This window comes from Prunus dulcis, chromosome 2, assembly GCF_902201215.1.
Source record: "Prunus dulcis chromosome 2, ALMONDv2, whole genome shotgun sequence".
Taxonomy (NCBI): Eukaryota; Viridiplantae; Streptophyta; class Magnoliopsida; order Rosales; family Rosaceae; genus Prunus; species Prunus dulcis.
Window position 1 is genome coordinate 5,262,436 of NC_047651.1, and position 14,728 is coordinate 5,277,163.

At 34.3% G+C, this 14,728-nt stretch overlaps 1 protein-coding gene across 1 annotated transcript; it reads left to right on the forward strand.

Moving 5' to 3' along the window:
• The first annotated feature begins 490 nt into the window (after positions 1-490).
• LOC117617992 lies at positions 491-1,886 on the forward strand. The gene is made up of 3 exons (XM_034347630.1): positions 491-1,006; positions 1,100-1,200; positions 1,583-1,886. The coding sequence occupies exons 1-3, from the start codon at positions 491-493 to the stop codon at positions 1,884-1,886; spliced, it is 921 nt and encodes a 306-aa protein (XP_034203521.1).
• Positions 1,887-14,728: the final 12,842 nt, after the last annotated feature.

The following is a 14,728-nucleotide window of genomic DNA, read 5'->3' on the forward strand; positions in this document are numbered from 1 at the left end:
AACACATATGACCCCTTTTTTCCACTTTAATTATTATTGGGCATCAAATTCAAATATTTGAAGTGTATCTGTCATTTGACAGAGCAATTTGCATCTTGCATGGGCATCAAATTCAAATATTTGAAGTGTATCTGTCATTTGACAGAGCAATTTGCATCTTGCATGAATATAACTTGGTTTTGATCTCTCAAATAAGGAAATGCAATGAATAATATGGTGTTAATCAGCAGCAACATCTTTTGGCAAAAAGTGAAATAATTCTAGAACTTTTTTCTTCATATTTGTTGTGGTATTAGGCACACATTGGTTGATAATTTTTGGTCTATGGGATGAATTTTCTATACTTTGTGAATGGTATTAATTATGGCTTTGCATTAATTACACTGTTTCTATTTGCATATATGAAACTTTTTGTTTTTAATTTGGGGTTATTTTACTTTCAGTAGGATTGGTTAAGTGGAATAATTCTTTTCTTTTTTGATTAATAGATATGGATCAAAGACGAATATTGTTGATATTATTGTTGGAGATGTGGCATTTAGAGACCATGTGTGCTTGCACGATTCTTGTGCTTATGATGCTAAAAAATATGAGAAGAAATCGAGGACTTTTAGAAAGACGTTCCCTCAATAACCGTTCGTTTGTTAGACATGAGAATCGATTACGTTATTTGAACAGTATATTAGGCAATGATAGAGAATGTGTGAGTGAACTAAGAATGGATTTAAAGACATTTGGTTTATTATGTGATTTGCTTCGCACGGATGGAAGGTTAAAGAATGACGGTTTGGTGACTGTGGAGGAGCAAGTATGTATGTTCTTGCATATGCTTGCTCATCATGTTAAGAATCGTACTATTAGAAATAGATTTGTTCGATCAGGAGAGACTATTAGTAGGTACTTCAATTCCGTGTTACAAGGCATTTTAAGATTACAAGGTAGCCTATTGAGAGTACCGGAACCTGTAGGTGATAACTGCACAGATCATAGATGGAAATGGTTTAAGGTATGTTTATTATACTTTGGCTTTTTTTTCTATGATCTGTGCAGCATATAAACTTAATGAAAGTTTACCCTTTTTTTTTTTTTTTCCTAATAGAATTGCTTGGGAGCACTAGATGGAACATACATTAAAGTGCGAGTAGCTGAAACCGAAAAACCGAGATATCGGACTAGAAAGGGAGAAATTGCAACAAATGTGTTGGCCGTTTGCTCACGTGATATGCAATTCATATTTGTGTTGCCGGGTTGGGAGGGATCCGCATCCGACTCTAGAGTCCTTCGAGATGCCATAACTAGGCCTAATGGATTAAGAGTTCCTACCGGTAAGGCCATTAGCTAGTGTCCACTTTATAAATAATTAATAAGTTTATACAATTACCACACAATAATAGGAATTGACTTCTTTTATTTTTAATTTTTGGTTATTAGGTTATTATTACCTTGTAGATGGTGGGTACACAAATGGTGAGGGATTTCTCGCACCATATAGAGGAACACGGTATCATCTATCGGAATGGAGAGAAGGAAATACACCTGTAAATCATCAAGAATATTTTAATATGAAGCATGCTAAAGCAAGAAACGTAATAGAACGTTGCTTTGGGTTGCTAAAAGCTAGATGGGGCATACTAAGGAGTCCATCTTTTTATCCAATAAAGACACAATGTCGAATAATTACGGCTTGTTGTCTTTTACATAATCTCATTAGGAGGGAGATGTCTAGAGATCCACTAGAGTATGAAATAAATGAAATTGAAGAGACGGAAAATGTGATAGAAGGTGATATGGTTGGCACCATTGGAGCATCGGATGAATGGACTACTTGGAGGAATGACTTGGCGTTCCAAATGTATAATGAGTGGCAAGGAAATGCGAATAACTAGCCAACTCTTGTTATTTATGTTTGAGTTCTTAAGGTGTTTTCTTTTTTATGTGATTGTAATTTGTATTTGAGGCATGATAATTTGGCCTTAACAATGTATTGATTGTGGTATTAAAGAAAATTTATCAATTGGTTTGCTGATTTTATTTTTCATTTTGTTTTTAAGGTTATGTGATGTACTAAAGAAGAATCATGCCTTGAAATAAAGTTATGTTTTCTTTGCAAATTCCAATGATTGATTATGGTATTATTTTATTTGTGTTGATTATTCTTAGGGATGGAAAGTGAAGGTAACAGTCAAAACTTTGAACAAGGAAAGAAAGGAACTAGGCGGTCATGGTCCAAGTTTGAAGAAGATTCGTTTTTGACCGTGCTAGATGATTTTGTGGCTGCAGGCCAACGCTGTGAGACTGGTAGTTTCAAATCAGGTACTATGGTCCAAATGGAGAAGGCTTTGAATATTAAATGTCCTGATTCGGGGCTAAAGGCATGCCCTCATATTGAATCCAAATTGAAGAAGTGGAAAAAACAATATAGCATAGTCTATGACATGATAAACACAAGTGGATTTGCTTGGAATGATATAAAAAAGTGTGTTGAGGTTGACAGTAATGATGCATGGGAAACTTATGTGCAGGTACATGATTATATATTTTTGCTATTTTGCTTACATTATGATGTCAAGTGGGTTTGATGAGTGTGGATTTTAAACTTTCTTTTGTTATTATTATTTCTTTAACATATTGAAAATAAGCTAAGTGGTGCCTTGTTTTATCATAGCACCACAAGGAAGCAGCCGAATGGAGGAGCAAACCATTTCCTTTGTTTGATAGACTTTCTAATATCTTCGGAAAGGATCGTGCTAATGGACAAAGAGCTGAAGCCCCCGCTGACATGATGGAAGAGCAAAGCAATAATGATGTTAATGCTAGTGATAATTGTGTCCAGGAAGATGCATCTCCTATGTCTTTAAACATAGAAGGAAGCCAATCTATGAACAGTCAAAATAAGAGGAAAAGAGCTACAAGCTCAAGTGATGAAGAGAAGATTGTGACTGTATTGGAGAAATTGTTTGAAGCTTCTGGGAAAAGGATGCAAATGGTGACTGAGGCTATAATAAAAGGTAATGAAGATCGATCTGATATTGCCAAAGAACTCAAGAGAATGGGATTTTCTCCTTTAGATCAAATTACAGCACTAAAACTCATTTTGGAGAAGCCACAAAACATATCTATATTCATGTCTTTGGATGATGATATCAAGAAAGTGTTTGTTGAGCAGTTGCTTAGTGACAATGCTTGAGGACATGGCCTAGCTAAGTTTGATGCATCTATCTTTTTGGAAACACCACAAATGATGGATTGATAAGATTGGCTTCATTTTGGAAACACCACAAATTGTATAATATTTTGCTAGCATTAAAGCCATATGGTTCATGGTTGTGGGGCTTATTAGTTTCATTTTGAAATTGTGGATGTTTATTTGTATGTATTAATGGTAGAATTGTGTGTAGCGAACTAAACCTCTAATTTCTGAGTCATGTAGATGACTTTGGCATATATGAAAATTTCTAACTTTTGCACATATGAAATGTACATGTGAATTTGGTTTGGAGGAAAAGAAATGTATATTGTCAATTTGGTAATTCTAATAACAAAAAAACTTACATTTAATTATTTAACAATTATTATTTTTAAATATAAAATAATTATTTTTGAGTCCCACACAGTACCAAACATAGGTCTTCACTATTTTTACAATCCAGCTTCTTAGTCCGACGCAGCACCAAACGTAGGTCAATACTTAATCCAGCTTAGTCCAATCCGAGCTAATCCAAGATAGTCCCAGGATTTAGTCCAGTCCATGACAGTCCGCCGTACCAAACGACCCCTTAAAGTCAGCCCCTGGAAAGGGACTAATGTTCTCCAAGAATGGAAATCTTGAAGTTATTGGATATATAGATGCTGACTGTGCTAGTTCCATTACAGACATATGCTCTATATCGGGTTACTTTACATTTGTTGGAGATAACCTTGTCACTTGGCGTCGTAAAAAACAAAATGTGGTTTCCAGGTCTAGTGTAGAAGCAAAATATAGAGGAATGGCTCAAGGAGTCTGTGAATTATTATGAATCAGAAGACTCTTGACAGAATTGGGTTTCAAACTAGAAAAGCCAATGAAGTTACACTGTGACAACAAGTCAACTATCGATATTGCTCATAATCTAGTTCAACATGATTAAACCAAACATGTTGAGGTAGATAGACATTTCATTGATGAAATAATTGAGAACAAGATCATCTATCTTCCCTTCGTAAAATCAAAAGATCAATTGGTGGATGTCTTAGCAAAAGCTATTTGTGAAAGAGTGTTTTATGACTCACTTACCAAGTTGGGCATTGGTGACATATATGCACCAACTTAAGGAGGAGTGTTTACGTGAGCTATCCTAATTAATCAAGGAGATTTATTTCCTTGATTAATTGGAGGATTTACTTTCTTATTTTATATAGTTGACATATCCTTGTATAATTAGGAGATGTTCTCCTAATTGTTTATTGTATCTATTTCCTTTTAAAGTATTCATGTAAGCTCCTCTATATACCTCTTTATGGAGATGAATACAATTAACCTAAATATAAGTTTAAATTTATTATGAGAAAAAGCCTCTCGGCTCAATTTCATTGGCACATGTCTATCCCTGCACAATTTGCCATATTAGACCTCTCCCGACGAAATTTCGTCGACAGAGGTACTTTCGTCGGGAGTGGTCTGGCAAATATTTGCCAGCACAGACCTGGGTCGACGAACTTTTTTCGCAATAAGTGTTTTGGCTTTTTATTTTAATTTTAAAAATACAAATTAGTTTCTTTACTCTTCTTTTTTGGCCAACTTTTTAGATCTATGTAATTAATTAATATAAATATTTGAAAAATATAGCTGTAGAGCTATCCTCGATGTATACAATACTTTAACTGCATAGCCGTGCGGCTATACGCTATAAATACAATTTTTTAAGGGTATAGCCGCTCGGCTATACGCTTCTATTTAAACAATATAACCGAGCGGCTGTACCATTTAAACAACAAAATCTAGATTTCTATTTTTAAATTGCTTTAAGTAGTAGTTATGTTTTAATTATTATTTACTTACTGAATAATTAATATTTAAATATTTTATTAAAGAAAAAACTTTAAAAAATTAATTACTATTATTGAATTAATATAATTAATGAAGTTAAATAAAATATTTAATACTAATTATTCATTAAATAATTAATAATTAAAGTAATTCAATAAGGCTAAGATATTATTTAATTACTAAAAAGAAAAGTTGAAAAAAAAAAATTATTGACCTAAAGATACTAAGTCCATATTTATTTTGAGAAAAAACCTCTCTCGACGAAATTCATCGTCACATGTCTATCCAGTGCAATTTGCCGGATTAGACCTATCCCGACGGAATGTTGTTAGCATAGGTACTTGAAATGTATAGCAGGCTAGCTATATTCTTTAAGTAGAATATTTTAGCAGTATAGCCAGGCGGCTATATTCTATCCCCGCGCAATTTCGTCGACAGAGCAACTTTCGTCGGGAGAGGTCTTATCCGGCAAAGATTTTACGACGCAGGCTTGGGCCGACGATATTTTGTAAGGAGAGGTGTTTTTGCTTTTTATTTTAATTTTAAAAATATAAAATTAGTTTCTTTACTTTTGTTTTGTGGCCAACTTCTTTAATTTAATATATATAATTAATTAATATAAATATAATATTTGAAAAGTATAGCAGCCCGGCTATACTTTTTAAATAGAATATTTTAAAGGTATACCCTACAATAAAATACTTTAACAGTATAGCCATGCGGCGACACTCTATATATACAATATTTTAAAGGTATAGCCGATCGGCTATACTCTAAATAGAATATTTTAACACTGATGGACACGTGTCAAGTGTTGAGAAGGGTGATGAACATACAACTTCAATTAAAGTGGTAACCCAAGATGTATACTCACAACCCTTCTTAATGTTTGACATGTGTCTATAGGCATAACCATTGTTAACTTTTTTACTTTGATTTATATAACCATGATTACACGTATAGACACGTGTCAAGTGTTGAGAAAGGTGGTGAGCATACACCTTGGGTTAAAGTGGTGAGCAAAAATGCTCACTTTTGTAAGCAAATATTTTTGCTCGCCACTTTAACTCAAGTTGTATGCTAACCACCCTTCTTAATACTTGACATGTGTCCACAGGCATAACCATGGTTAATTTTTTTACTTTGATTAATATAACCATGATTACACTTATGGACACGTGTCAAGTGTTGAGAAGGGTGGTGAGCATACACATGAGGTTAAAGTGGTGAGCAAAAATGCTCACATTTTTTTAACGTGCTAGGGTATTGTTTCCTTAAGTCAATGGGATATTTTTGATTTTTTTGGGAAAAGCCTATACATATAAATGGAACTTTAATTTGAGGAAAAACACACGTTTGCTCACTTACGATGTCCCCCCTCAACTCACCTAGTCCTGGGTCTTTTGCTCTTCAAACGTAAGCTCCAAGCCTTCACGCACGTTTGAAGAAATATGACTATAATGAGCACAAATACTAAACATCAAATACTCTTTCTTTGTTCATGTTGCTGACCCACATTAAGCTACGATTAGATGCAATTGATCATCATCAAGATACTGTTTCAAACAATAACAAAGAAAAAATCTACATGTTGTATCAAAATTAGAAAGGAAAAATTAGAGAGAGAACTAAACGAATAATTTTAATAAAGAAAATGAAGTGGGATACCTCACCTCTACTCATTAAGAAGGACATGCTAATTTTTTTTTCTTAACAACAAAGAGACGATATAACTCTGTAAGTCGTTCAGGGAATAATGAAGTAAGCTCTTGTTCTACTTCATGCATTGTCTACAAAAAGTGTTTCAACTCCTTTCATCTATCATTCTTAAGAAGGATTCTTTCAAGCACAAATTTGCATTGGAGCTACACAATCTTCCCCCGAGGCTTCTTTGAACATTATTTCGAAAACTACGATGTACTTCATTATCATTTATACTTAAGTGCTCAAGATCCAAATCGCACCGTTCAAAGTACCCCCAATTCAGCAAATATATGAATAATATTCCTATAAAAGGGGTGCATGTTAACAATGTTACAAATGTATATAGGGAAGGTAAATTTGTATCTAAGAGGGGAAGAAAAAAAAATACAATAAATTTGCATACCCAACCCCGATTGATCCACTGCTATAATATATTCAAATTGTAAGGAAAAAAAAAAAAAAAGATTCCCTTCGTTCTATATTTCTCACTGTTAGAGTTTTGAACTTTTGAACTTAGGGTTTGGAGTGGAGTACTATTTATAATGCGTAAACCTCTTATTTTGATTGGTAAATAAGATATGTGAATTTGCCAATATGCGAAATCCTAAGGTGTATGCTCACCACCCTTCTTAATACTTGACATGTGTTCATAGGAATAACCATGGTTAACTATTTACTTTGATTTATATAACTATGGTTACACTTATGGACACGTGTCAAGTGTTGAGAAAGGTTGTGAGCATACACCTTGGGTTAAAGTGGTTAGCAAAAATGCTCCCATTTTGTAACGTGCTAGGATATTGTTTCCTTAAGTAAATGAGATAACGTTTTTGTTCTTTTGGGAAAGTCCTATGCATATAAATGGAACTTTAATTTGAGGAAATACACACATTCGCTCACTTACGCAGTCCTCCCTCAGCTCACCCTAGCCTCGGGCCTTTTGCTCTTCTAACGTAAGCTCCAAGGCTTCACGCTCGTTTGAAGAAAAATATGACTATAATGAGTAGAAATACTAAACATCAAATTTTATTTCTTTTTTTATGTTGCTGATCCACGTTAAGCTACGATTAGATGCAATTGATCATCATCAAGATACTGTTTCAAACAATAATAAAGAAAATATATATATGTTGGATCAAAAATAGAAAGGAAAAAATAGAGAGAACTAAAGAAATAACTTTAATAATAAAAAAATTAAGTGGCACACCTTACCTCTACCCACTAAGAAGGACATGCTAATCTTTTTCTCAACAACAAAAAAACGATATAACTCTGTAAGTCGTTCAGGGAATAATGAAGTAAGCGCTTGTTCCCCTTCATGCATTGTCTACCAAAAGTGTTTCAACTCATTTATTCTATCCTCCTTACCAAGGATTCTTTCAATTACAAATTTGCATTGGAGCTTACACAATCTTCCCCCAATACTTCTTTGAATATAATTTTGAAAACTACGCACCTCTATCATCCTTACCAAGGATTGTTTCAATCACAAATTTGCATTGGAGCTTACACAATCTTCCCCCAAGATTTCTTTGAATATAATTTTGAAAACTACGCACCACTTCAGTACATTGATACTTATGTGCTCAAGATCCAAATCACACCGTTCAAAGTACCCCCCCAATTCAGCAACTATATGAACAATATTCCTATAAAAGGGGCACACGTTAATGATGTTAAAAATATATATAAGGAAGGTAAATTTGTATTTAAAAGAGAAAGAAAAATAAATACAATAAATTTGCATACACAACCTTAATTGATCCACTGCCATAATATATTTGAACTATAAGGAAAAAAAAAAGTTCATTTCGTTTTATATTTCTCTCATTGTTAGTGTTTTGAACTTTTGATCTTAAGGTTTAGAGTGGAGTACTATTTCTAATGCATAAACCTCCTATTTTGATTGGTAAATTGGATAGGTGAATTTACCAATAAGCAAAATCCTAAGGTGTATGCTCACCATCCTTCTTAATATTTGATATGTGTCAAAAGGCATAACCATGGTTAACTATTCACTTTCATTTATATAACTATGGTCACACTTATGGACATGTGTCAAGTGTTGAGAAGGGTGGTGAACATACACCTTGGATTAAAATGGTGAGCAAAAATGCTCCCATTTTGTAACGTGTTAGGATATTATTTCCTTAAGTAAATAGGATATTGTTTTTGTTTTTTTTCAAAAAGTCCTACACATATAAATAGAATTTTAATTTGAGGAAATACACATATTCGCTCACTTACATAGTCCCCCCTTAGCTCACCCTAGCCCTGGGCCTTTTGCTTTTCTATCGTAAGCTCTAAGGCTTCACGCTCATTTGAAGAAAATGATTATAATGAGCACAAATACTAAACATCAAATACTATTTCTTTGTTTATGTTGCTGACCCACATTAAGCTACGATTAGATGCAATTGATCATCATCAAGATACTGTTTTAAACAATAACAAATATATATACATACATATATATATATATATATATATATATGTTGGATCAAAATTAGGAAAAAATAGAGAGAGAAATAAACAAATAATTTTAATTAAAAAAATGAAGTGGGACATCTTACCTCTACTCATTAAAAAAGACATGCTAATCTTTTTCTTAACAACAAAGAAACGATATAACTTTGTATTCTATCATCCTTAACAAGGATTCTTTCAAGTACAAATTTGCATTGGAGCTTACACAATCTTCCCCCGGGACTTCTTTGAACATAATTTTGAAAACTACGCTTTACTTCATTATCAATGATACTTATGTGCTGCAGATCCAAATCTCACCCTTCAAAGTACCCCCCATTCAGCAAATATATAAATAATATTCCTATAAAAGGGGTACATGTTAACGATGTTAGAAATATATATAAGGAAGATAAATCTGTATCTAAGAGGGAAAGAAAAATAAATACAATAAATTTGCGATAAATCTGTATTCAAGAGGGAAAGAATAATAAATACAATAAATTTGCATACCCAACCCCTATTGATCCACTGCCATAATATATTTGAACTATAAGGGAAAAAAAAAAAGTTCCATTCATTCTATATTTCTCTCGCTGTTAGGGTTTTAAACTTTTGATCATAAAGTTTGGAGTGGAATACTATTTAGAATGCGTAAACCTCCTATTTTGATTGGTAAATAAGATAGGTGAATTTGCCAATAAGCAAAATCCTAAGGTATATGCTCACCACCATTTTTAATACTTGACATGTATCCATAGATATAACTATGGTTAACTATTTACTTTGATTTATATAACTATGGTTATACTTATGTACACGTGTCAACTGTTGAAGAGTGGTGAGCATGCACCTTGAGTTAAAGTGGTGAGAAAAAATGCTCCCATTTTGTAATGTGCTAGAATATTGTTTTTGTTTTTCTTGGGAAAGTCCTATACATATAAGTGGGACTTTAATTTGAGGAAATACAAACAACTCGTTTGAAGAAATATGACTATAATGAGCACCAATGCTAAATATCAAATGCTCTTTCTTGATTTATGTTGCCGCCCCACGTTAAACTACGATTAGATGCAATTGATAATCATCAAGACATTGTTTCAAACAATAACAAAGAAAAAAAAAATATATGCTGGATGAAAATTAGAAAGGAAAAAAATAGAGAGAGAACTAAAGAAATAATTTTAATAAAAAAAACATGAAGTGGGATACCTCACCTCTACACATTAAGAAGGACATGCTAATCTTTTTCTTAACAACAAATAAACGATATAATTCTGTAAGTCGTTCAGGGAATAATGAAGTAAGCTTTTGTTCCACTTCATACATTGTCTACAAAAAGTGTTTCAACTCCTTTCTTCTATCATCCTTAACAAGGATTCTTTCAAGCACAAATTCAATAAATATATGAATAATATTCCTATAAAAGGGATACATGTTAATGATGTTAGAAATATATATAAGGAAGGTAAATTTGTATCTAAGAAGGAAAGAAAAACAAATACAACAAATTTGCATACCCAACCTCAATTGATCCACTGCTATAATATATTTAAACTATAAGGAAAAAAAAAAGTTACCTTCGTTCTATATTTCTCTCACTGTTAGGGTTTTAAACTTTTGATCTTAGGGTTTGGAGTGGAATACTTTTTATAATGCGTAAATGTAAGAACCCAAACCAAAATATCTAAAAATTAAGATTTCTTTATTCTAGCCAAAAGACGATTTTGCCCTCGCATTTTTTTTAAGGGGGAAAATTTGACATTTTGATCGGGAAAGAATTCGGGAATTCCGCTTGCGCCGTTGCGTAGAGCACGGCGAGACGAGTCCGTAGACACGGAGTAGACCCAAATCGGAGTTTTAACGAAGAAAATACGATCAAAACATCGCGAAGGGCAAAATGGTAATTTGGCCAAAAGTCAGATTTTTATCCCTGTTTCTCTCTCTCCCCGCGTCATTCTCTCTCCTCTCTCCCGATTACACAGCACCCGTGACCTCCTCCCCTTCCAGCCGACCTAGCCGCCACCACACCGCGACCCGATCTCCGGCACCGGTCCCATCCGAACCGCAGCTCGCCCGCCGACATTTCCCGACCAACCCCAGCCGTGCGCACGCCGGAGCCTGGCCGGAATCGGCCATTGTTGCTGTCGGTCGTGTTCGAACTTTCAGTTCGAATATCTTCCTCATTTCTTCACCAAATCTTTCGAGTGAGGCACCAGGAGTCCGGCTAATCCACAGGAGGGACCTTCGAGAGGTCCAGCTAGCTCGGACCAGCAGTGAGTGGACTTTTCTTTCTTAAAAGGATTTTATAATTATATTTTATATTTGAACTTGAATAAGTGATTTAGCATGAATTTTATTATGCAATACTTTTATTTTTATACAAATTAACTAAGCAAAAGATTTGAGATTCTTGAGCTAAAACAGCAGCTTAGCTCAGAGTTAGCAGAATTTAGAGGATAGCAGATTTTATCAGAAACAGTGATTTTAGACCACCATGTACCCACCTTACAGTTGGTGATTACCTAGAGTTGGACCGATGTCGACGGACATCCGGTCCGATCTCAGTTAGTTAGTGCACTTGACTTGCCTCACGAGTTCCGGGGACCGTGAGTGCCAGGATTTGCGGCTCGGCAGACTTGGTGTCCCGAGACCTGCCAGAATTGCGGCTCGGCTGACTCTGTGTCCCCGAGACCTGCCAGGATTGCGAATCAGGCTGACTACGGTCCCCTGCATCCTGCCTGAGCGACTTGAGTGACTTGGTGTCACCGAGGACCTGCCGGCGGATCAGGCTGATCATAGTCCCCTGATTTCGCCAGTTTGCGGCTCGGGTAGCCTGTGTGACGCCCGAGACCTGCCAGGGAATTGACGGCTATCAGGGGTACAATTAGGTGGCAGTTTTAAAGGATTTTAAAAACTTTTAATGCAGTTATTACTTACTCCATTTTTATTAGTAAGTTCACTTGAGTTATACTGATATATCTTTGTTTAGTATATGATTATAATCATGTTAACTATATTTCTTTGAATATCTCAAGTTGATTATGATCAGATTTTAGTTCTATATCTCTATGTTTTTCAAACGGGGGTTAGTATGTTCTCAAATGATTTTCACGAACATTATTTTTGTCCACTCACACTTTTAAATTTGTTTTCGCCCCCAGGCCGTAGAAGAACGAGGGAAACCACCCGGGCCATCTTCCTAGCTTCCGACCCACCACCAAAGTGTAGGAACTCGTTGTAACTTAATGTAAATTCTGTAAATTTGTTTAGAAATTGCTCTGATATCTTGTTGAACATAAGGAACTGAGGTTGGAAACTGTTTGTTGAATTAGTCTGGCTGTTGGTAGGATTTCTGAGATTGTTTGGCAGGTGGAAGACTTTGGGTATGGTAAAAATACAGGGGAGACTCTGCCGAATTTTCGGCAGAAGTCGGAAGGAAATTAATTAAGGAAAAAGGTAAAAAGGTCATTTGTGTCCGACAATTGCCAGGTGTCGGACACGCACAGGAGTCGGCTCGATTTTCAAAGCGAAAATTGGGTCGGGTCCTGTCAGTAAACCTCCTAATTTGATTGGTAAATAAAATAGGTGAATTTGCCAATAATCAAAATCCTAAGGTATATGCTCACCGCCTTCTTAATAATTGACATGTGTCCATAGGCATAACCGTGGTTTATTGTTTACTTTGATTTATATAACTATGGTTACATTTACGGACACGTCTGAAGTGTTGAGAAGGGTGGAGAGCATACACCTTGGGTTAAAGTGATAAGCAAAAATACTTCCATTTCGTAACGTGCTAGGATATTGTTTTTGTTTTTCTTGGGAAAGTCCTATACATATTAATGGAACTTTATTTTGCGGAAATACGAACAGCGTATTTGAAGAAATATGACTATAATAAGCTCCAATACTAACATCAAATACTCTTTCTGTGTTTATGTTGTTGCCCCACATTAAGCTACGATTAGATGCAATTGATCATCATCAAGATACTATTTCAAACAATAACAAAGACAAAAAATAAGTTGGATCAAAATTAGAAAGGAAAAAATAGAGAGAGAACTAAAGAAATCATTTTAATTTAAAAAAAAGCATAAAGTGGGATACCTCACATCTACTCATTAAGAAGGACATGCTAATCTTTTTCTTAATTACAAAGAAACGATATAACTCTGTAAGTCGTTCAGGGAATAATGAAGTAGGCTCTTGTTCCACTTCATGCATTGTCTACAAAAAGTGTTTCAACTCCTTTTCTTCTATCATCCTTACCAAGGATTCTTTGAAGCACAAATTTGCATTGGAGCTTACACAATCTTCCTCCGGGACTTCTTTGAACATAATCTCGAAAAATATGCTGCACTTCATTATCAATGATACTTAGTGCTCAAGATCCAAATCGCATCATTCAAAATATTCCCGCAATTCAACAAATATATGAATAATATTCCTATAAAAGAGGTACATGTTAACAATGTTAGAAATATATATAAGGAAGGTAAATTTGTATCTAAGAGGTAAAGAAAAACAAATACAATAAATTTGCATACCCAACCCTGATTGATCCACATTCATAATATATTTGAACTATAAGGAAAAAAAAAAGTTAAAATTTTAAGATATATTTGCCGAATAATTCTGCGATAATTATCAACAATAGAATTGCCATTCCACACTTGGCGATGAGTCTGTAAATACTCAGTTAATGACCACATATTCCTTTGTTTTGTATTTGGCTGCTGCATATCCTTTCGTTCTTTATTTCTTTCATTATTACGGTTTTGAAATTTTGTCCTTGGGTTTGGAGTAGAGTACTATTTATAATGCGTAAACCTTCTATTTTGATTGGTAAATAAGATATGTGACTTTGCCAATAAGCAAAATCCTAAGGTGTATGCTCACCACCCTTCTTAACACTTGACATGTGTCCATAGGCATAACCATAGTTAACTTTTTACTTTGATTTATATAACCATGGTTACACTTATGAACACGTGTCAAGTCTTGAGAAGGGTGGTGAGCATACACCTTGAGTTAAAGTGATGTGCAAAAATGCTCATTTTTGTAACGTGCTATTATATTATTTCCTTAAGTAAGTGGGATATTGTTTTTGTTTTTCTTGGAAAAGTCCTATACATATAAGGCTGATGTATTCAATTAGGATTATAAAGCATTTAGAAAGATTTTAAAAATCTGGGTGCATTCAATTTGGATTTATACAAACTATAAAAGAGATTTTACAAGTATGGGTGTATTCAATTCCGACTTGTATGAACTTTTAAAAAGTCTATTCAAATATGAGTGTATTCAATTTGGATTATAAAAAAGTTGAATCAAATCTATCTGTATTCAAAAGATCATATATTTGGAAGGATTTCATTAAGTGATAAATTTTGGAAGGTTTTAAGGTGAGAGCTATAAATAACAAAGACCATAATAAATCCAACCTCCCCCCCAAGTATTTCATCGGATAGCGAGAAAACATCCTTCATCTTCTAACTCCACTACGAATGACATGTAAGTTAGAAGGAC

Coding starts and splice junctions, on each gene's coding strand:
- LOC117617992 (XM_034347630.1), top strand. CDS start 491: ATGGATCAAAGACGAATATTGTTGATATTATTGTTGGAGATGTGGCAT. Junction 1,007..1,099: donor ATAGATGGAAATGGTTTAAG/GTATGTTTATTA, acceptor TTTTCCTAATAG/AATTGCTTGGGAGCACTAGA. Junction 1,201..1,582: donor GGAGAAATTGCAACAAATGT/GTTGGCCGTTTG, acceptor TGCTAAAGCAAG/AAACGTAATAGAACGTTGCT.